Genomic DNA, 24,302 nt, shown 5'->3' with positions numbered 1-24,302 from the left:
TCCCCCCTTCACCCCTTCCCTCCCCCGCCCCCCTTATTTTTTTTTTTTTTTTTTTTTTTTATTCCTTGACAAATGCTGCCTAATTTGTCTACTCAGGGTCTCCGCATGGGACTTTTATGTTAAATGATTGCTGCGGACCCCTTTTTTTTTTCATTTTTTGTTTCTTTTTTTTTATTTTATTTTTATTTGACTGTGTACTTCAGGCCAGGTTTGTTCGTTGATGTTTCCAGAAAGTGCTGCACTTAATGTTTATGTTCTGTTTACTTGCTGTATTTAATTTTCAGGTTGATGGTCTATGTCTGATGTCCTCCCCTTTTTTTTTTTTTTGACCTGCCTGGGCTCCCCGGGGACCCGCTTCCTGGTGGTGTTTGGGCCGGGTGGCTGGCTTCCGGAGATCTCCTGGCGGTCTTTAAGTCTGGTCCCCCCAGCCGGCCGGTTCGGAACCGGTCGAATTGTATGTTTTGATCTTTAAAGATTGTTTGACGTATTGAATTTTTTTTTGTTTTTTTTTATTTTTTTTTATTTCTTTTATGCTATAAGATAATTTTATGCTGAAAGTTGGATTTGCAATTTCCTGCTGTACCCTGTTTTCAGGTTGGTCTATGGCGCCCAATCGGGGCTCCCCCCTCCCCCTCCTAGATAACCCCCTTTTTTCTTGCTACATGTGTGTATATTTAAGACCTATAATGGCCATGTGTCCGGCGGTTGAACCCCCCCTGCCCTTCACGTCTTATTGAAGATGTGGTCCGCGCTTTGCGTGGCGTACTCGGTACGTTTTAATTTTTTTTTTTTTGCCTTTTTTTTTTGTATTTTGTTTTTTCCTTGCGCTGTTTTCTGTCTTTCTTCTCGTATTCTTTCCTTTCTTTTTCTCCTCTTATTCCCTCAGGCTGGAAATTTACAGAGATCATTGACCGGGGTCTCTTCTGAACTCGGAAGTTGCTGTTGGACTCCATCAGGTGAGTTAGTTGTCATCTCCTCGTAAAGGCCCAATCTCCGTTGAAGTTTTATTCCCATAATGTTCATGGCTTTAATTCTCCAGTAAAGCGATCCAAGGTATTCCACTATCTGAAATCCAGCAGTGTTGATGTAGTGTGCTTGCAAGAGACCAGGTTTTCCTCTTCTTCTGCTCCGAAATTTATTTCTTCTCATTTCCCCACTTTTTATTTGGCTTCTGCCTCAGAAAAGCATAGGGGGGTCCTAATTGCCTTTAGACGCAACCTCTTGTTTTCATGTTCCAAGGAAATAGCTGACCCAACCGGGAGATATTTACTACTTCAAGGCACTTTGAATGGTCAGGATGTAACTTTGGTTGGGTACTATGCTCCCAATCGTTTCCAACATAAGTTTTTTTCTCACCTTCTTAAAGTTGTTTCTCAACATAGCTCCGGGTCCCTTATTCTTATGGGTGACTCGAATGTGGCTTTGGATTCCTCAATGGACAGGAAATATGCTGCTGGATCTTCCCCCTCTCATGACCCGGTTGTGGAGGGGCAGATGAGATCCCTTGTGCAGTCCTACGGTCTGGTGGATGCATGGCGGGAGCTCCATCCTCGTGATCGTGACTTCACGTATTATTCAAGTCCACATGATAGTTTTAGTAGGATCGACCATGTTTTCATCCCTTTACGCTTGATTTCTAAGATCCATAAGATTACGATCCCCTCTTCCGCATGGTCGGATCATGATCCTATTGTTTTTCTGTTTGTTCTCTCAGGTGTGGCCCGTCCTACCTTTCAGTGGCGATTGAATGATTCACTCCTATCATCTCAAGATGCCTTTCTTGAGATTCACACTCATCTTCAGACCTTTTTTACGGAAAATGTAGGCTCCGTGTCCTCGCCTATTTCTCTCTGGGAGGCCCATAAGGTTACCATGAGAGGCCATTGTATACAGCTAGCATCCTTTCGTAAACGTAATAGGGAAGGGCGGATACGGGAACTTACGGGCCTCTTGGCCTCTGCTGATGCAGAGTGGAAGTCCCGCCCCTCCCTGGCTAATAAGAAGATTAGGGACACTTTGGCCACTGAATTGGATTTGTTGGCCTCCGACCAGGCAGAGAAAGCTCTGCGTTGGACTAAACATACATTTTATTCTTGTGCGAATAAACCGGGTGCAATGCTTGCTAAAAAACTCAATGCCACTTCTCGTGGCCATAAACCTATTCGCCTTCGTTCCGCCAACGGAGACCTCACTTCGGATCCGAACAAAGTCTCTGCGGCTTTAGCCGACTTTTTAGCCTCGCTTTATAGCCAACCTTCCCCCTTCCCTAGTGATCTTGCAGACGATTTCTTCCGTGATCTTCATCTTCCTCCTCTTTCTTCTGCGGCCTGTGCGTCTCTTAACGCTGACATTACTGAGTTTGAGGTGGCTCAGGCCATTAAAGGCATCCGTGTGTCGAAGGCCCCGGGGCCGGATGGCTTTACCGGACTATATTATCGCAAGTTCTCCTCTCTCTTGCTTCCCCACCTGGCGGCCTATTTTAATTGTATGAAACAGGGTGCGCTGCCGTCCCCTGATTCATTGCGCGCCCACATCTCTATGATTCCTAAGACCATCGAGGAGGCCCATGAACCCCAGGCATTTCGCCCGATTTCGTTACTAAACGAGGATGTGAAACTACTGGGGAAAATTCTGTGCTCTCGTATTAACAAATATTTGCGCTCCTTGGTTCATAGGGATCAGGTTGGCTTCGTGCCTGGCCGCCAGGCAGGGGACAATGTCCGGAAAGTTGTACACCTAATTACCCTGTTACAGCAGCGCAAAATTCCTGGCTTTCTTCTTTCACTTGATATCTATAAAGCTTTTGATTCCCTTTCGTGGGATTATTTGCGTTATGTATTGCATCGCTGGGGTTTCGGAGACTCGATATTGTCTTGGTTGACGGCCCTTTATTCGTCCCCTTCTGCCTCGGTTCGTTATGCCGGGTGCCTCTCGCCCTCCTTCCCCATTTTTAGGGGAACGAGGCAGGGATGCCCTTTATCCCCAGTCCTTTTTGTTCTTGCCCTCGAGCCGCTAGCTATTGCCCTTAGAACGGATCCTAACATCACGGGCATCCCCTATGCAGGAGATGAATATAAACTTAGTATGTTTGCGGACGATGCCCTCTTGACCCTCACCAATCCTATCACCACCCTGCCGAATCTCCAGGCACTTCTAGCCCGCTTCGCTACTATCTCAGGTCTTCGAATAAATCCACATAAATCGACTGCTTTGAATATTACCCTTCCGAGTCCCCAAGTTTTGCATCTCCAATCCTTTTTTCCCTACCGTTGGGCCGATTCCTCGCTAGATTATTTGGGTATCAAGCTGACTTCCTCCTATATTTCCCTTTTCTCTGCTAACTATTACCCACTTTTGCGTACTGTCACAGCTCTTATGACATCTTGGCGGTTCCCCACTCTATCTTGGATTGGACGTATTCACGCGGTCAAGATGACTATTCTCCCAAAGATTCTTTATTTTTTTCGGACTCTCCCAGTTCGGGTCCCCGCTTTTTATTTACGGTCGCTCCAGAACAGATTGCTCTCTTTTATCTGGGCATATAAACACCCTAGGGTTTCTCGTTCTACCCTATATGCTCATAGATTGCAGGGCGGGCTGGGCGTTCCAGACGTTGCAAAGTATTATCGGGCGGCTCAAATTTCCCAACTTACTATGCTCCATGCAACGTCCGATGTTCCCCTTTGGGTTCTGCTGGAGGTGCCCAATTGTGCACCGGTTCCTATTTCGGCTTTGTTATGGCTACCCCCTAAACTGCGTCCTCCTTCTGTTAGCCCGCTTATGCTTCACAGTCTGAAATTATGGGATTCGATTCGGTACTCGGGCAAACTTATGTCTCCATTCCTGCCTCTACTTCCCCTCCTGAATAATCCTATGTTCCCGCCTGGCTCAGAACAACCCCATGTTTTTTCTTGGTGGCCTGCTCATGGGTTCTCATTGGTTCACCACTTTCTTCGCACCCGAGCCTTTCCCCTGTGGTCATCGATTCATGAGACCCATGATGCTCCGTCTACCGAATTTTTCCGCTATATTCAGTTGCGACACTGGATAACCTCCCTTCGGCGCCTAGGCTCCTTCCCGTATCAAATCACTGCCTTTGAACGCATCTGTCAGCGTTGCCCGGGTGCTCGCGGCACCATTTCTGCGATTTATTCTTTACTTGCTTCCAGTAGCTCTTCTACTACCCTTTCTTATGTGCTTAAATGGGAGCGTGATCTATCCCCTATTGATCTTGCAGACTGGAGTAGGGCCTGGTCCAGCATAGCAAAATGCTCCTTCAACACTGCCACTTTGGAGGCGGCCTATAAGGTCCTTCTACGTTGGTACTGGGTCCCAGCTCGTATTGCCAAGTCGAACCCTGCGTGTACTGACGGGTGCTTTCGGGGTTGTGGTCAACGAGGGGATGAGCTGCATATATGGTGGTCCTGTCCCCGTTTAGTTAGATTCTGGTCAAGGGTCTTTGGCCTATTATCCTCCCTATTCCATGTCCCCTTCCGTAAGGACGCTAGACATGCATTACTCCATTGCCCAATTCCAGGCCTCTTCTCTCACCAACAGAAGTTAGCTACATACTTATTTATCGCTGCCAAGCGGACAATAGCGAGGGCCTGGAAAAAACCTTCTGTTCCATTCCCAGAGGTCAAGAATACCCTGACGACTCTTATGATCCATGAAAAGATGTCTAGCGTCCTCCATGACTCTCATGCTAAATTTCTCAAGGTATGGGCCCCGTGGTGGTCATATACATTCCCTAGTTTACACCTGTCTAGTCTGGGGCTCTAAATTTAACTTGTCCTTTTTTCCAGCCTGAGGCTTCTTTCTTTCTCTCTGTGTTTCCGAGCTTTTGCTCGCTGTTCTACCTTTTTCTTCCTTTCATTTTTCCTCTATTGTGCAAGGGGTGTTTTTTTTTTTTTTTTTTTTTATTTATTTTTTGTTGCTGTTTTATTTTTTTATCTTTATTTTTTCTTTTGTTTCGTTTTTTTTTTTTTTTCTTTCTCCCCCGTTTTGCGGATAACTCCGTTCCCTCTCCCTTTTATCTGCTTTGGCCCCTGGGCCTCTTGGCTCAGGCATATCGCACTGCCCCCCGGCCCCGGCTGGGGTGACGGTGGTAACTTGTGATTAGTTCCTTTAATAGTATGTTTTCTACTATGTGCTTTATGTATACCTTTGTTTTCGCATCCCCTGCGTGGGAATTTGTCGATTTGTCTAAAATACTTTAATAAAAAATATTGTACCAGAAAACCACAGACAAAGCATGTAAATATCAAACAGGGAAATCACCACACTGTTGGCGAGGATTTAAAGTATGGGAACGATGGACCACATATGGTGGGACTGCCTAAAAATAAAAAGTTACTGAAAAGATTTTACAGTTAATAAAAAGATTACCAATAGAGAAATATCAGAAGAACCTTGGACATGCTTATTCCATGGTATAGAAAGTTCAATAAGACTATAAAGAATACGTGATACCTCATATGATGAATGCAGCGAAAAGCCTGATACCAAGACAGAGAGCCCCACAATAAAAAATTGGATTGGAAGGGTTGAGGAGACATACAATTTGAAATATCCAAGATACTGTGGAGAGGAGGGAACGGTAAATAGATGGAAAGACTGGAAGATGTTTAAGAAAACAATGAGATGGAGATTGTGAGAGGATAAGAAAATCGGGAGAACTGAAGAAAATGAAATAAGGGATTAGGTGGGAGGATTGGGATGGGATTGAGCTGGATTCGAGGGGGGGGGGGGGGGTTGCAGGAAAGATTGAAGGGGGTATTTAAATGTACTTATTACATTTAGAAACATTTTCTACATTTAAAACACACCAAAAAAAAATAAAAAAATTTAGTTTTCTTGGCTAACCACTATCTATGGTCTTGTTTCCAGATCAATGGTGTCCTCAATGCAGAGAAATACTGGCACTTATCTATTATGCCACACCATCAGGGAGGCATGCGATTGGCCCCAAATTTAATCTGCAGCAGGACAACGACTCAATATACATACAGCCAATGTCATTAGGAACTATCTTTAGCATAAAGTCCAAGGAGGCCTGGAAGTGATAGTTTGGCCCTAACAGAGCCCTGATCTCGACATTGAGTCTGTCTGGGATTACATGGAGACAGAAGGATTTGAGGCAGCCTATATCCACAGAAGATCTGTGGGTAGTTCTATGAAAGGTTTAGAACAAAAAGGAGAAATTCTCCCCCGTTCAAAAGGAGAAATTCTCCCCCGTTCAAAAGGAGAAATTCTCCCCCGTTCAAAAGGAGAAATTCTCCCCCGTTCAAAAGGAGAAATTCTCCCCCGTTCAAAAGGAGAAATTCTCCCCCGTTCAAAAGGAGAAATTCTCCCCCGTTCAAAAGGCAAAAAAAAAAAAAGTGCATTTATTATTTTTTGGTTTCTGGGGCCTCTAACGTATTGCACCAGTTGTTGCAGATCTCTGGTGCCATGCAGGTCTGTCAGTGTATCTGTGTGCCCATACCTCCTATACAGGCAGGCAGATGCAATCTGACAGGAAGATAGAATGAACTACCACAGCACTGTGGAAATTCATTAAAAACTAAAAAAAAGTGTCAGACTGAATTAACGACATGCCTGGAGCCCCACTCTGCCAAGTTTTTTTTTTTTTTTAAATTATGAGAGCAAGTGGAGAGACAAGCATCCCTGCTAGCTGTCAGATTGTGGTCCAGTCCAGTGAGAACATGTTACACCACGAATATGGGTGTAACATGTTACGAAAGGTGAACTTATTCTCGAACATCTAAAGTGATCAAAGAGGTTAACTGTGTGCCCAACAAGTGTTAATATGTGTACTTTTTTTCCTCCCCAATTGCAGGAAGAAAAAAGAAAAGAAAGGGGCACATTGCTGCGGTCTATAGAGAGCCCTGTCTTGATTACCAACACAGGGCTCCCTTCTGTCACTCACTCAGCAGGTGCCAGCCATAAATCATTGGCCAGAACCCGATGATCAGCTTGTGCTGCAGCAAATGGCATCTCAAGCTTCTGGATGCATGGGCGAACGGACCCGGAAGAAAGAGGATTGTGCCTGTACGAGCCAACCTTCTGCAGTAAATGTACAGTGGCGGGTCGGCAAGCGGTTAAACAAATTAGCACAACAGTGTGAAGGCACCTCTTGGGACCTTTAACACGTGCTATATATTTTCTGTTCTTGGTGGGAGAGTTTAAAAGCAATCTATGGACTGAAATTATTTATATAGGTAGGAAATGGTACCATGATGAGTCATTAGAGAATAAACTGCCAATTCTTTAGTATTGAATACAACTTAAGACCTGACAAACTTACCCAAGAGAGTAGAAACTGCTTCCACGCTGCCGTTGTAGATACCTGAACGGGAAGAATGAGCAACTTCCTCCCACAATCCCTGAGAATAATTTAGCACTTGAAAGTATCCGCATGTTGACAAGGCCCACCAGACTGACCAGCAGAGGAGTGTGCGTGATGAGTAGCAGTGCAAAAAGTCTTTCCACAGTGCTCTTAGCACCTTTTTTAAGGATATACTCTGTGTCTTTGTATACTGCAGAGAAGGGAACAAATACATATTATGAAGAAAAATAGTAAGCAGACAGTATGACTTTATCTTGGGTTTAAACTACAGCAATAGCTGGAAATTTGTCAGTAATATGGTATGACATTAAAGTCTTTTTTGATAATTATCCCATTGGAAATGATCAAAATTAATTTTCAGATTACAGTGTGTGGCATTGTCCATTTGAAGTATGTAAAATTTGAGGAAACTACTCACAATAGGGCATGTTGGTAGAGGACTATGTGTAGTAGGCATTTATATCCATGGTGATCTTAGTTTACACAAACAGACCCACATGGCTTCAAACCATGCAGCATATTATACAAGGGAGGAAAAAAAAAAAATAGGCAAAATCTTATCCAAGCTGACTAAATTGATACATTGCTTGCCGATTATGCTTAGACTCAAGACCCATATGGCTGACTTTACTTAAAGGGGTTGTAAAGGTAAATGTTTTTTCACCTTAATGCATCCGCGCTCGTAAAAGCTTTCCACCAAACGAGCTCGCTCGCATGAAGGTGGAAAGCTTTTGCGAGGAGGAGCCGAGACAGCCGCCGAGGGACCCCAGAAGACAGGGTTAGGGGGACACTCTGTGCAAAACGAGCTGCACAGTGGAGGTAAGTATAACATAACATGTTTATTTATTATTTAAAAAAAAAAAAGTTTGCCTTTAGTGTTCCTTTAACCACTTCCATACCAGGCACTTACGCACCTTCCCGCTCAAGCCAATTTTCAGCTTTCAGCACTGTCGCACTTTGAATGGCTTTCTTTTGGTGGTATTTGATCACCTCTGCGATTTTTTTTTTTTGCGCAACAACTAAAAAAAGACTGAATTTCTTTAAAAAAAAAAATTACATTTTTTTCTGTTAATTTTTTTGTAAATAAGTACGTTTTCACTTTCAATTACGGGCACTGATATGGCGGCACTGATGGACATCGATGAGGTGGCACTGGTATGCGGCACAGATGGGCACTCATGGGCGGCACAGATGGGCACTCATGGGCGGCACAGATGGGCACTCATGGGCGGCACAGATGGGCACTCATGGGCGGCACAGATGGGCACTCATGGGCGGCACAGATGGATACTCATGGGCGGCACAGATGGGCACTGATAGGTGGGCACTGGGCATGGATGGCACTGTGGGGCGGCACTGATGGACACTGTGGGGCGGCACTGATGGACACTGTGGGGCGGCACTGATTTACCCATGTTGCCAGTCAGTGCGCATCTCATATAAAGTCCCAACCCTTTTTTGTATCCATTTACAGGGGTGGAGGCCTGTGGTAGTTCTATCATAGGCCTCATTTAAAGTACCAACCCCATCCCCCCCTTGTTTTTGAACACCATCCAGGGATGGAGATGCGTTTTAGGAGTGGAACAGAGTGCCTCCACAGATCTACCACCGACCAGTTTAATTATGCATTGTCATTCTTTGACTAGCTAACCCAGTTTGAGTTGGTCTGCTTTTAGTTTGGTAGGCAAGTTTTTTCTACTTTTCTTTTGATTTCCAGTGCTCTCTTTTGCTAGACCAACCTTAGGTAGGGGCGGGTTTAGGTTATCACCTGCCCCCTATCTATTGATTAGCACACCTGTGCTCCTTTTCAGGAGACCTTAAAGCGGTGGTTCACCCTCAGTAACAACATTATAGCATTAAATTCAGCATAGTAGCATGAGCTACAGTATGCCTTTATTTATTTTTTTTGCCCCGTACTCACTGTGTAATCCTATAGTGAAGATTCCGACTCCCCGCGGGGAATGGGCGTTCCTATCCAGAGGGAAGATGATTGACGGCCGGCTATGGCACGTCACGCTCCCCGAAGATAGCCGGAGTAGGTCTCGGCTCTTCCCGGCGCTATACGGCGCCTGCGTACAGACATCGGAGCTGACTGCGCAGGCGCCGTGAAGAGCAAACACCTATTTCGGCTATTTCCGTGAAGCGTGACGCGCCATAGCCGGCCGTCAATCACGAGCCCTCTGAATAGGAACGCCCATTCCCCGGAAACTTTAGTACGCGATTACACAGTGAGTACGGTGCCAAAAAAAATATATAAAGGCATACTGTAGCTCACGCTACTATGCTGAATGAGATGCTAGGAAAAAAAAAAAATTTTTTTAGGGAGAACCCCCGCTTTGAATTCATAGGTAGGACCTGCAGCTTTCAGAGTGCCTTGTCGCTGGCCTGCAGCTTCCCAGGTATCTGCAGATACGTGCAACTAAACCTCTGTTTTTATTTACATACATTTAGACAGATTAATTTGGTTTAGTGCTTTTTTAGTTTACAACTTTGAGCCTGGCTAATATGGAAACATTTTTTATATTCCATATATAAATATATTTAATTGCATACTGCTAAAAACGCATCTCATATAAAGTCCCAACCCTTTTTTGTATCAAATCAATATTTTTGCTAAAAATCCACTAAAATCATAATTAGCAGATAAATACACAGCAAATTTTAGAAAATTCCCATTAAAAATGTAAAAGCTTAGCCTGTATGAAGTAAATAAATAAAAAATATTTGTAATTTTTAAATTGCGCCTTTTTGCGAATATTGAACAGACGCAAAAGTGTAAACCTCCAAATTTCTCAAAAAATCTTAAGGTTTTCACTTTTTGATGATGGCTGCGATTCGGAGCGAGAGAGGAGAGTAGAGTAGGAGTAGGGGGGGCAGTTTAAGATGAAAGGGAGTGGCAGAGGACAGGGTAGCGGTCACATTTAGGGTTAATAACTCGGATCAGCAGATTGTAATTCGCTGATCAGAGTTATGCCGCGTACAGACGGTCGTTTTATGCGATGTAAAAAAACGACGTTTTCTGTGAAGTAAAAAACGACGTTTTTGAAACTTCAATTTTCAAAAACGATGTTGCCTACACACCATCGTTTTTTCACAATGCTCTAGCAAAGCGAGGTTACTTTCACCACAATTTTCCATTGAAGCTCGCTTCATAACTAGCTTCTGGGCATGCGCGGGTGTAAAAACGTCGTTTGAAACGTCGTTTTTTGCTACACACGGTCAATTTCTGTGAAGTAAAAAACGACGTTTTGAAAAACGACACATAAAATTTAAGCATGCCCCAATTTTTTTTGGTCGTTTTTCAGAAGACATAAAACGACGTTTTCTCCCACACACGGTCAATTAAATTGACGTTTTTAAAAACGTCGTTTTTTTACATCGCATAAAACGACCGTCTGTACGCGGCATTATAGAACTGTTCAGCATAGTCTGCTGAACAATTCTGATATAAGCTTATGATCATTGAAGTGACCATAAGCTTATAGGAGAGGAAGAAATTAGGTCTGTACGCCGTACAGACTTGGCCAACTGCAGGCACTTCTGTAGGTCCGTATGTCGTACGGACTTGGCAGTGAAAGCGGTAACGTGATCTACCCCCCCAAAATTCAAGCCCAATGGATCCTGGTTATGGCACAATTTAAAGTGTAAAGAAATGCTATGGTCCTTGAAATCCACTTTAAATATTTTTTATATGTTCCGCAACATAGTAATGATAATATGCTAGTAATGATAATAGTCACAAGTGGGGTTTCATATCTCAATTTCACTCACAGTACGAGGTAGAAAAAGTTTTTTTAGACAACACTGGATTATGAGGGGTTTGGAGAATTTCACCTCTACGAGCAATGGTAGAGAGTTCAATATTTGAGTTCATCGCATGCAACACCACCCACGTGATATATGCATTAGAATGTCCATGTGAGTTGATGTACATTGGACATATGAAAAGGCAGGGCTTTTTTTCTCAGAAAATAGGTGCAGGAACTCAAACACGACCCTGTTCAGTTTTCACAAACAGTAGAAGGGTCTTAAAGGGGCATTAAATACCAGGATTGCATTACATACCGAGTACAGAGTTCAGGGGGTTACACACAGAGTGCAGAGCTGTCACTTGTAAACACAAAAACCGGACTTCTGTGTTTACAAGTGATTGTGGTGAGCAGGCACCAAAGGGTCTGAGCCAGAGGTGGTGGAACTGAGTTCCCCCTGAAAAAAAGCCCTGTGAAAAGGTCATTGAAAATAAGAATTGCGGAACATATAAAAAACATCATAGTGGATTTCAAAGACCATAGCGTTTCTTTACACTTTAAATTGTGCCATAACCAGAATCCATTGGGCTTGAAATTTTTCTTGGGGCTTTTACTTTTGATAGGGAAAGCCTTTTTCTTGTCGGCAGTACGGTCTAGATCTAGCCAAAACAAGAGGTTTCCTTCAAATAGGATGCCACACAGCCTAACATTTGAGGCCAGGTCCCCCCAACCAGGATTTTAACCATAAAGCCATGTGAGAGGAATTTAATAAGGGCAGCAGTCTTTGCCGATAGCTTGACCGACTCAGCAGACGCATCTGCCATATAACCCTCCTCCTTGTGCGGCATGGGAAGGGAATCAAGAATTTCCTTCCTGGATGTCCCACTTTCCAAATGGCCTTGTAACGGGTCCAGCCAGACCTCCAAATTATGAGCCACTATTGTTATAGCCATTGCTGGTTTTAAATTTGTCACGGCTACTTCCCATGACCTTTTCAGCAGTACCTCCACCCATGTCCTCAAAAGCGAAGTCCATTGATTTGGCGCACTTTCCAAATACAGGCAGAATCCTCACTGAAGGGGAATCTCCTCTTCAGACTTTTAGGGGGAAAAAAAGAGTGGGTGGAGCCGGAGAAATTTTTTGATAGAGTCCGCCATTGCGCTGCAATACCTTGTTTTGGTCTTTTCGTGGTCTGATACATTTGGTCATGTAGGGACAGGACAAGGAGGCCTGCTCTTTGATATCTAGCGTCTCGTAGATACCCCCCCCCAATAAGGCATCCACCTTCTCGAGCGAGAGTCTGCATCTGGGTAAACTTGTCCCTTGGCTCGGAATATCTTTGGATGACGCAGTCTCACTTAACTCATCCAAAAGGATCAGATTCCTTTCCCCGATTCGTCACTCTTCTCTGGGGGAGAACTACGTCTGGTTGTTTTGGGGATTCAAGGTTTGACAGCATCAACTTAATGGCCTTCATTTTTTTCTGAACACCAGAAATCAATTCTTTGCATGCCTCCGTTGCCTTCTTGTAAACCAATTTGTCAATACAGGGTTTACAAAGGGGCTTGTTCCACCCTTCTTTAAATTTGTTCGTACATAATGGACACATCTTCTTCCCCCCTGACCTCTCTCCGGTTCTTTGGGCTGAGGTTGAGACAAGAGAAGAAAAGGGAGGCAAAGGAAACAAAAAAACAAAACAAAGACAAGCTGCTGTCAGAAAAAAACCTTAGCCAACCAGTGGGTGTATACCTTCACCAACCGCTGACAGGCTTTACATGACTCTTTAGCCTGGATCCCATATCAAAAGGGGTGAAAGAAACAAAAACAAAAAATATGGGTGCTACATTAAGTCCATCAACCCCCCTCCAGCCCTGTAGGTCAAAGGCACCCCGGTGTCCACCTACCTGAGATGGTTCAGCTAGATCCATGCTGTCCTCTGTTCCTTGCTGGAGCATCACACTGTGGCTCAGGACCGTCCTGTGGCTGTTTTTTTGTTTTAAATAAACCGCCACGGTTTCGGCGTCCACGCTCGCTGCGTGACCCAGTAACTGGAAGTGGTGCGCCCGAAGTCCCCACAGGCCGGAACTCAAGGCCTACACCCGCCAAATTAGGTGGAGCCTTATCTCTCTAGTGCTGTCCTGAACAGACGACTACAGAAATTACGCTTAAAGCTCTTAATTGAGCCAAGTACACACTATAGCAGGATATGCTTTGTTCATAATTCATGCCCCCATTCTAATCCCCATCCAAATAACCCTATAAAAAAAAGGAAAGAAGTCTATACATACCTACTATTGACTGAACTAGTGCCTTCCAGTCACACGATCACCTCCCAGCACTAGCTTGAGGGACATCCGAGAACGGCTGCCTCATAGTATGCCTGGGGGTGACGTCACGGCACAGGTATTGCACCCATTCTCTGAAAACACTCCTCTTCACTGAAGCCAGCCGCCAGTGAGATCATGCAACCAGACCAGACTGCCCTCAGAATAGGCAAATATGCACATCTTTCCTTTACAGGGTAGTTAGAATAGTGCTTAGAATGGGGTGGGAGCAGGTTTAAATATACCGTATTTAAATATACCAATGCCTCGGCATATAACACGCACACCAAGTTTAGAAGGGGAGTTTAAGGGGGGAAAAAAAAACCTTACATTTTAAATGCCCATCAATGCAGCCTTATCAGTATCCATCTGCAGCCTTGCACAGAGTCCATCTGCAGCATTATAAGTGTCCCATCTGCACCTTGCCCAAAATTGCAGCATTATGTATTTTTTAAATTAGCGCCGCCGAGATACACAGAGCCGGATTTCCTGTGTATTCGGCTCCTCTCGCAGTCCTGCCCAGTCCCGCCCCTTGGCCCGACTCCTATGACGGACACAACAGCGGTCCAATGGCGGGTCATAAAGGCTAGGAGGCAGGACAGGGCGTGACTGCGAGCGGAGCCGAGTACACAGTACACTCGGCTCAGCTCAGTCTATGTCGGCGGCGCTCCCCTTGCCCTCAGACACAGTGGGGATCGGCGTAAAACACGCACCCACAATTTTCCTCTGATTTTAAGGGGGAAAAAGGTACGTGTTGTACGCCGATAAATACGGTAGTTAATACTTGACAATCACATCTTAGCCTGTAGACTGAATAATAAAGAACCAGCTACACACTGATTAGGCATTAACTCAACACATATGCATGTAGCTAAATCTGATAAGCTCAGAGTGCTGGCTTTCATTTCCCTGACTGTGCAAGGGGTGACACGAGATTTTAAAGGAATATACAGCTGCAATAAATAATTTTTTTGGCTTTAGTTTCTCAAATTATAAAAGGCAAGTACACTTCACTCTAGCAGCAGGTGCAGCAACGTATTAAAATGATTTGAAGAGGAAATATAGGGGAGGCCACTGGGGTACACTAAATGAAAATGAACTTATAATACAAGCATTAATTATATTTTACATGTTAAATTAGAAACATCAACTGTACCTGTTTGTCAGCTTCATGTGCCTCAGTGTTCAGAGGAATCTGAGCTTCAACCTCTTCTAGCGCAGCCGTATGTGTCAATCCACCATTATTTGAACAGTTTATTTTTTCCAGATCTGCACTTTTTTTGTCATTGCCATTTAAATTGTGGTGGAAGAAAAGACTTTTCATTGGCATAGGTAAAAACCATGAGGTGACAAAAGCAACAGAGACACTGACAAGCGATATGACATTCAAACTGAATAAGGACCAGTTGGTCACAGACACCAGAACTTGGCCTGTAGCAGAGCCAACAGTTAAACCAGTTAGCGTGGCAGTACGGCAATAGCTGGTTACTTTTTGGTACATATCATGGTCAACCACGCTGTAAATATAAGAGTAATAGGCTATCTCTGTTGCTGTGGATATGCCATAAAAAAATTCAAGAAATTGGATGGCCAATGTGCCCTGAGCATACAAAAGCATAAACCATGTGATTATCAGGCTTAAACCCTGCATGATGATCACTGGCTTGTAACGCAGATAGTCTGTAGCAAGAAATACAGGAAACAGCAGGACCAAGTATGAATATGTCCAGACAGGGTAAATTTCATTATAAACCTAGGAAAGCAGAAAAAAAAAAGTTAGTCGTTAAATACAATCTCCAGATAAAAAAAAAAAAATATATTATATATAGTCACTCTCAGCATTTTTCTCATCACTTCAACATTCGAGTTTCAAACATACTTGTGACACGTGGTTTATGTTTTTGTTGCATACGGACATTCAACTATTTGGTTTACGATTTGTATATTAATTTCATTTTTTGGGAGACTTCACTGGATTATTTGTTATGTTCTGTTTGCCATTATTAGCATTCATTATTTATGTCAATTTTGAATATAACTATTTTACCATACATTGTATTTATCCAAGTGTTACACATATACTAACACATCTTTTCACTTGCTTTTTTTCAATTAGCTGTGTTAGCAGCTTCACTTTTGTATTAGCAGCGCAGAGTTACCCATAACACAATCTCTGTGAATTGTTTTAATGTAATGTGATTTGGATGCCTAAATGATATGCAATATATTCACAAACTGATACGACATCACTACTATCACTCTTTGTTAATTACAGTATATTCTTAAGCCTCAGTCACTCAAATGAACAGCAGCAAGAGACAGTATTGGTGCAGCTGATAGGTAGTTGTGGAGTTAGTGTTTCCGTGTGACAGCCAGGCAACTAGCATTTCTAACAGGGTGAGTAAAGGCAGTACCTGCTTTTTCACCTGAAACTCTGTTACCGGCATTTAACATCATTGGTGATCCATTACAGAATCTTTGAAAATGTTTAAAACAGCAAAGAGATGATGTACCTTGGTTTGTCAGGAATAATACAAAAGAAGTTGGGGTTTCTTCTGTAGTACACATTGATCGATGGATCACGATCCACGTGACAGAGACAGACTGTCTGAGGTGCCAAGGTTCGCCATCTCTGCCATAAATAATAACATATTCGATTTTTCACTCCAGCAGTATATGAGTTTGGACATTGTAGAGAAATGTTAACTAATTACAATTTAATTACACCCATTAGATTTTAGACGACTAAATTGAGTTTTGGTTGACTAAAATGTACTGGAGATTTAGTCGACTAAATGCGACTAAGACTAAAATGGGACTAAAACTAAAATGCCATTTTAATCCTAAGACTAAAATCAAAATTTGCTGCCAAGATTAACACTGGTACACCGCCAAGTGAAAATGTCCAAGTTGGGCCCAATTAGCATTTTCCCTCCCCGATGTTATGTAATTCATTAGTGTTACAAGGTCTCAGGTGTGAATGGGGAGCAGGCGTGTTAAATTTGGTGTTATCGCTCTCACTCTCTCATACTGGTCACTGGAAGATCAACATGGCAAGTCATGGCAAAGAACTCTCTGAGGATCTGAAAAAATAATTGTTACTGTTTAACAGGACAGGTTCCACTCAGAAAGGCCTAGCCATGGTCGACCAAAGAAGCTGAGTGCACGTGCTCAGCGTCATATCCAGAGGTTGTCATTGGGAAATAGATGTACGAGTGCTGCCAAAATTGCTGCAGAGGTTGAAGGGGGGGGGGGGGGGGGGGGTCGGCCTGTCAGTGCTCAGACCATGCACCACACACATCAAAATTGGTCTGCATGGCTGTCATCCCAGAAGGAAGCCTCTTCTAAATATGATGCACAAGAAAGCCCGCAGTTGGCTGAAAACAAGCAGACTAAGGACATGGATTACTGTAACCATGTCCGGTGGTCTGATGAGACCAAGATGAACGTATTTGGTTCAGACGGTGTCAAGCGTGTGTGGCGGCAACCAGTTGAGGAGTACAAAGACAAGTGTGTCTTCCCTACAGTCAAGCATGGTGGTGGGAGTGTCATGGTCTGGGGCTGCATGAGTGCTTCCAGCACTGGGGAGCTACAGTTCATTGAGGGAACCATGAATGCCAACATGTACTGTGACATACTGAATCAGAGCATGATCCCCTCCCTTCAGAGATTGAGCCGCAGGGCAGTATTCCAACATGATAACGACTCCAAACACACCTCCAAGATGACCACTGCCTTGCTAAAGAAGCTGAGGGTAAAGGTGATGGACTGGCCAAGCATGTCTCCAGACCTAAACCCTATTGAGCATCTGTGGGGCATCCTCAAATGGAAGGTGGAGGAGCGCAAGGTCTCTAACATCCACCAGCTCCGTGATGTCGTCATGGAGGAGTGGAAGAGGACTCCAGCGGCAACCTGTGAAGCTCTGATGAACTCCATGAGGGTTAAGGCAGTGCTGGAAAATAATGGTTGCCACACTAAATATCAACACTGAGCCAAATTTGTACATTTTCAATTAGCGGTGTACTCACTTTTGTTACCAGCGGTTTCGACATTAATTGTTGTGTGTGAAAAGATCTAATAACAGTTTTACAAAAATGTGAGGGGTGTACTCACTTTTGTGACATACTGTATATATATTACATATACATACACACACCTATGATGCTAAACTGGTAATGGAGGTGATTGGCAACTTATAGTGGGACTGTGATAGTGTGGCAGGCAATTTGGCGCTAACAGATACTGACACTGTCAAAAGTGATACTAATATAGCGATCTGTTATAATACTGTACCGTGTACTAAGGACACTTTCTTGGAAGGGTTTTTTTTTTTTCCTCCCTGCTTTTCAGTGGAAGGTAACAGCCAGAATGCTGTCTGTATACAGAGTCATGTGTGTTTGTAAACACAGGACTCTGCTCTGTGAATGACCACAGCCGATCAGCAGGTATACAGCTAAAATGATTCCCTGTAACTTGCTAACAGACATATGCTGTGGTCAATCACAGCACAGATTAGCAGGGAGTGCGCGCACCCTGCACCTGCCACGCGCTTGCAATATATTTACTGTTAGCGGGTTGTCAAGTGGTTAAAAATGTACTTCTAACAGAGTTCATAATGGTAAAAAAAAAACTGAAAGTGAACATAATGTCACAAGCACCTTGACAGGAAGTCTAACTGCAATAAGAATGCTTGTACACTTATCTAAATTCATAAAGCACATTTAGGCCTCATGAACACAGACTAGGGTGGCACCGATACTGAGCATTTGCCCGAGTGCTTGGAAGGAAGGAGGCGGTAATCTGTCATTTACTGGCTTCTTCCTTTTCTGAATTAGGGATCAATGACTCTGTCCATTCATAACTCAGCAGTGTAAGCTGTGTTTACGATGCTTCAGTTTATGAACGGAGAGGAGCCGCTGTCTCCTGTCCATACATCTCCAGTGCAGCTGAGGCTGCAGAGAAGGACTGGGGAATCTGTGTCCTCATTCCCTTTCCCAAAACGGAGATGTCGGGTGTCTATCAAGACCCCTGATATCTCTCACCAAAGCCCCCAACAAGGCCGATTTAAAAAAAAGGGAGGAAAGCCAAATGTTACACCCATACATCAATAAAATTGTAATCACTGTTATAATGTCACTGGTCCCAAAAAAGTGTCAAAAGTGTCCGATCTGTCTGCCACAATCCAAAAAAAAAAGCCATAAAACTATCCCCCAATTTGTTGACGCTATAACTTTTGCGCAAACCAATCAATATACGCTCATTGCGATTTTTTCATACCAAAAATGAAGCAGAATACATGTTGGCCTAAACTTTTTATATATGTCATAGCAGAAAGTAAAAAATATTGTTTTTTGTTTCAAAATTGTTATTTTATTTATTTGTTTATAGTGCAAAAAATTTAAACCACAGAGCTGATCATATACCACCAAAAGAAAGCTCTATTTGTGGGTAAAAAAAGGACTTAAATTTTGTTTGGAAATAGCGCCGCACAACCACGCAATTAAAATACTGCAGTGCCGTATCGCAGAAAATGGCCTGTCATTAACCACTTAAGCCCCGGACCATTATGCACCGTTTTAACTGACAATTGCGACGTGGCTCCCAAACAAAATTGGTATCCTTTTTTTCCCACAAATAGAGCTTTCTTTTGGTGGTATTTGATCACCTCTGCGGTTTTTATTTTTTGCGCTATAAACAAAAATAGAGCGACAATTTTGAAAAAAATTCAATATTTTTTACTATAATAAATATCCCCCAAAATATATAAAAAAAAAATATTTTTTCCTCAGTTTAGGCCGATACGTATTCCTCTATCCATTTTTGGTAAAAAATAAAAATAAAAAATAAATCGCAATAAGCGTTTATCGATTGCTTTGCGCTAAATTTATGGCGTTTACAAAATAGGGGATAGTTTTATTGCATTTTTATTAATATTTTTTTTTTTACTACTAATTGTAGCGATCTTTTTCGTGACTGCGACATTATGGCGGACACATCGGACAATTTTGACACATTTTTGCGACCATTGTCATTTTCACAGCAAAAAGTGCTATAAAAATGCACTGTTTATTGTGAAAATGACAATTGCCATTTAGGAGTTAACCCCTAGGGGGCACTGTAGGGGTTAAGTTTGACCTCATATGTGTTTCTAACTGTAGGGGGGCAGGGCTGGACATGTGATGTCAGTGATCGTCTTTCCCTATATCAGGGAACAGACGATCACTGACACTGCCACAATGAAGAACAGGGAAGGTGTGTTTACACTCACCTCTCCCCGTTCTTCAGCTCCTGTGACCGATCAAGGGACACCGGCGGCGATCGGGTCTGCGGGTGCCGCAGGCATGGAGCTTCGGACCGGGTCGCGAGTGCACTCGAGACCCCACGGCTGGGCTTACAGAGACACGTACAGGTACGTGATTGTGCCCAGCCGTGCCATTCTGCTGACGTATATCGGCGTGAAGGGGCCCTTAAGTGGTTAAAAAAAAAAAAATACTGATTACCGTACATCCCCAGAGTAGTACAGTGTTACTATGGCAAGACTGTATTGCTCTGGTCACAGTATGTAAAACTAAAACCGTTTTATTATATACTGTCCCCAGTCAGTGTCCCTGATCACTGCCACATCAGTTACATTATGACACTGTACTGCACTGGTGACAAAGTGTTTTTTCTGATGTCCTGGGCTTTGTGGGGCTATATCTGAATGATGGGTACAGCTACAGGCATCATTCAGATACTGGCATTTTCAGCTGGCGTTTCCCTACTCCATAAGAATGATCATAGTGGCTGTGCGGCGGCTTGATCGTTCCTACAGGTGGCGAAAGGGGACGTCCCCCCCTCCTGCCGCCCTCCGGTGCTTCTATCGACTCACCTGTGCGATCGGTGTCGGTGACAGGATCCGCCGACCCCGGAAACTGATCCGAGAGATTTCCGGTGGACCAGATGGTCGCCGGAGTCTCTATGATCGTCGGAGGCTGGGCGCGATGTTATGATGTCACGCCCGACTTCTGTATAAAAAAAAAAAAAAAAAAAAAAAAACGCGCCGCTTTGGGTGTGAAGTGGTAGTCTTTTTTTTTTTTTTAAGGCTTCCCAGCCTAGTGGTAAGATGTGGGGTCTTATTGACCCCATATCTCACTGTAGAGAGGTGCTGTCATGCCATATTCCTATTACAAGGGATGTTTACATTCCTTATAATAGGAATAAAAGTTATTAAAAAAAAAAAAATTAAAAAATGTAAAGTGTCCCCGTGTGCTCGCACGCACGCACGCACGCACGCACGCACGCACAAGGGAGCTCATACGCAAGTCCCACCCACATATGAAAACGGTGTTCAAACCACACACGTGAGGTGTCGCCGCTAACGTTAGAGCGAGAGCAATAATTTTAGACCTAGACCTCCTCTGTAACTCAAAACATGTAACCAGTAAAAAAATTTAAGCGTTGCCTATTGGGATTTTTAAGTAGCGAAGTTTGGTGTCATTCCACGAGTGTGTGCAATTTTGAAGCGTGACATGTTATGTATCTATTTACTCGGCGTAACTTCATCTTTCACATTATGCAACAAAATTGGGCTTTTTTTTTTGTGTTTAAGCATGAAACGCGTTTGAAAAATTGCTGCGCAAATACCGTGCAAGATAAACAGTTGTAATGACCGCCATTGTGTTCTCTAGGGCAGTGGTCCCCAACCTTTTTGGCACCGGGGACCGGCGTTGTGGATGAAAATTGTGCCAAGGCCCGAGGGGGGTTCTAGGTGACGATGCGGCTTTCCGGCCAATTTGTCAGGAAATGGCTGGTGTTAGCACTTCAATCATCACAACAACATGGTTAATATGGTGTCAGGATGATTGAAGCGCATTATTTTTATTATTATATTGTAATATAAATTTAAATAGTTAAACTCACCATAATGCAGAATCTGCCACCAGATGCAGATTGCCACATGGCTCCAGATGCAGATTGCCACATGGCTCCAGATGCAGATTGCCACAGTCACATGCCACTAGATGCAGATTGTCACATGCCACAGCCACATGCCACCAGATGCAGATTGCCACAGTTACTTGTCACATGCCACCAGATTCAGATTGCCACAGTTACTTGCCACATGCCACCAGATTCAGATTGCCACAGTTACTTGCCACATGCCACCAGATTCAGATTGCCACAGTTACTTGCCACATGCCACCAGATTCAGATTGCCACAGTTACTTGCCACATGCCACCAGATTCAGATTGCCACAGTTACTTGCCACATGCCACCAGATTCAGATTGCCACAGTTACTTGCCACATGCCACCAGATGCAGATTGCACATGCCACTTTCTCCTGCCTCCTAAATGCAAATTGTCACTAAGCACAGTGAGTTCCACGGAGAGAGAACAGTGGTGATGCGGGCAGTGGGAGATGATGTCATCTCTCTGCTCGCCTGCTTCACCCCCAACAGCATATCGGCGTGGGGCGCAAAATGCAAAAACACTCCACTGTGCTCCCTGCATATCTCTGTACCCCCCAATATCCCTTTGTCACAAATGTGTACCCCCTCTCCACAACTGCACCTCTGGACCCCTTTACATTACAAAGCCGCTTGCAGCTCTGGACCCTTTTACACAACACCTCCACAACCCTGCACATTACACTGCCCCACCCCAGCTCTGGGCCCCTGCACATAACACATTGCCCCCCCCCCCCCCCCAGTATGGGACCCCTGCAGATCATATATTGCCCCCCAGCTCTGGACTCATGCACATTCCAACTGCCCCCCATTCCCGCACATTGCCCCCCCCAGTTCAGGCCTCCTGCACATTGCCCCCCAGCTCTGGTCCCCTGCACATTGACCCCATCCAGCTCTGGACCCCTGCACACTGCCCCTTCCTACCTTACTGGGGCATGCATAATGCATGCAGAGGGGAATACAAATCAGCACAGAACAGAGGACCGGAACTGCTGGAGTTAACATTTCATATTAACAATGATAATGATTGGTTGCTAGGACCACCTAGCAACCAATCACCTGCTGGTTAACTTGAAACTTTAAGTCCAGCAGTTGCCGTCCTCTCTCCAGCTCTGCACACGGTCTCTCTTCCCTGCTGTGCGGTGTAATGTTGCAGTCAGTTGCGCTGAGTTGCAGTCAGTCTGGGTACGGTCCGCACATACTGGCACCCCGCCACAGCTCACTTCTCGCTCTCCCCGATGTGTGGCACCCAGGGCGGAACGCACCCTCGCTGCCCCCTTGGTACGGTGGCCTGGCTGTGTGGGCGGAACAGCGGTGATGCAGGCGGGCAGTGGGAGATGATGTAATCTCTCTGCTCGCTCGTTTGACTCCTAACATTGTAGCGGCAGGGCTGTGTGGGCAGAAGTGTGGCGGGGCTGTGTGGGCGGAAGTGTGGTGATGACGGTGGACTCTCTGCTTGGCCGGCACAGCCGCACCTCAGGCTTCGCGGCCCGCCGGTAGTGGGCCGCGGACTGGGGGTTGGAGACCCCTACTCTAGGGTCTCTTCTAAAAAATAAAAACATTATATATATATATATATATATATATATATATATATATATATAAAGTGTTTGGGGGTTCTATGTAATTTTCTAGCAAAAAAAAATATGATTGTTACATGTAGAAACGAAGTGTCAAAATTGGCCTGGGCCTGAAGTGGTTAATTTTCGCAAAAAATTGTAATAAAACAAAACAAACAAAAAAAAACCCATCTCACCTTGCCTCTTACTAAATTCCTACTTTATAAAAAAGAGGTAATTTGGGGGATATTTGTAATGTCTTGGCATTTTCAGGACTCAAGAAATGTGCAATCTAATCATTCTCTCCAATAACTGGCTCATTACATGTATGATCAGCATCAGAAATTAATGGGATTGCTTATTACAGGGAAAAACTCCACTAATGTACCATGGTGCATTCTCTGATCTGCAGTAAGGATGAGCTCTGGTGTGTTTGCATAGAACACGTGCAGAGCCCGCCAGGAAGTCGGCACGGCGCTGTGCTAATCACTGCCAGGGAGACATTGTCCCGATGCTCGGCTGCAGGGATCGGGACAATGTCTCCCTGGCTGTGATTAGCGCAGCGCCGTGCACACTTCCTGGCAGGCTCTGCACGTGTAGCATGTGAACACGCCGGAGCTCATCCTTAATCTGCAGGTTCTAGAAGTACCGTTACCTACTACAAGTACCGTTACCTAGGACATGGGATTGTTTTGGATCATCTTATGGTTCATATGTGTTGGATGGCCATACACTATACAATCTTGTTTAGATTTACCAAAACTATAGGAGAGCAAAATTAAACAGTCTATTCAATTTGTTTCACTGCACTACATACTTGTTGGTATATTCATAATGAGATTAAACAAGGTGTATAGTGTATGGTTAGATACAAATGTCATATATATATATATATATATATATATATAAATAATCTATATGGAATATTCTGTACAGCGTGCCATACAACCCCCAGGTACCTACCTGCGTCTCAGAGAGGTTCTTGTCCGGTCCCAGCAGGTAAGGGGTGAGGAAGGGTTCGGATGGTCTGAGGCTGGCAAAGAAGCCGTAGGTACAGAGAACACAGGTAGGGAAGAACCAGCTCCCCCTGGGTATCAGCACGGCTTTCCTGCAGCTCACCACCTCTTTGAGCTCCATGCCAGGCGCAGTAAAGAGTAGAGTCTGTTACAAGCACGGTCTCCGGGGCTGGTACATGGTGTGAGGAGCCGAGCACAGCACAAGGTCACTATACAATGAGAGCCCCATGTCATGAGTGTGTCGGCTACGTACAGTTAGTTACTCACGTGGGCGGGGAAAGGGAGTGTGAGAAAAGAGCGCTGCCATTGACCCGCCGTATGAGTCACATGAGGCAAGTGTCAGAGGAAAAAGCAG

The 24,302-nt window shown here is 44.2% G+C and overlaps 1 protein-coding gene across 1 annotated transcript in view; it reads right to left on the bottom strand.

The window, feature by feature from the left end:
- Positions 1-24,302, bottom strand: part of SLC19A2 (solute carrier family 19 member 2) — a 35,619-nt gene extending 11,317 nt beyond the window's left edge. The window contains exons 1-3 of the mRNA XM_040337350.1: positions 23,895-24,302; positions 14,578-15,174; positions 7,307-7,538 (exon numbers count right to left, since the gene is read on the bottom strand). Coding sequence (XP_040193284.1) covers positions 7,307-7,538; positions 14,578-15,174; positions 23,895-24,068 — 1,003 coding nt within the window. The 5' untranslated portion in view covers positions 24,069-24,302. The remainder of the gene's footprint in view (positions 1-7,306; positions 7,539-14,577; positions 15,175-23,894) is intronic.

This window comes from Rana temporaria, chromosome 2 (assembly GCF_905171775.1).
Source record: "Rana temporaria chromosome 2, aRanTem1.1, whole genome shotgun sequence".
Classification (NCBI taxonomy): domain Eukaryota; kingdom Metazoa; phylum Chordata; class Amphibia; order Anura; family Ranidae; genus Rana; species Rana temporaria.
Note: the sequence above shows the minus strand (reverse complement) of the source record. Positions and strands in the feature narration are given on the sequence as shown.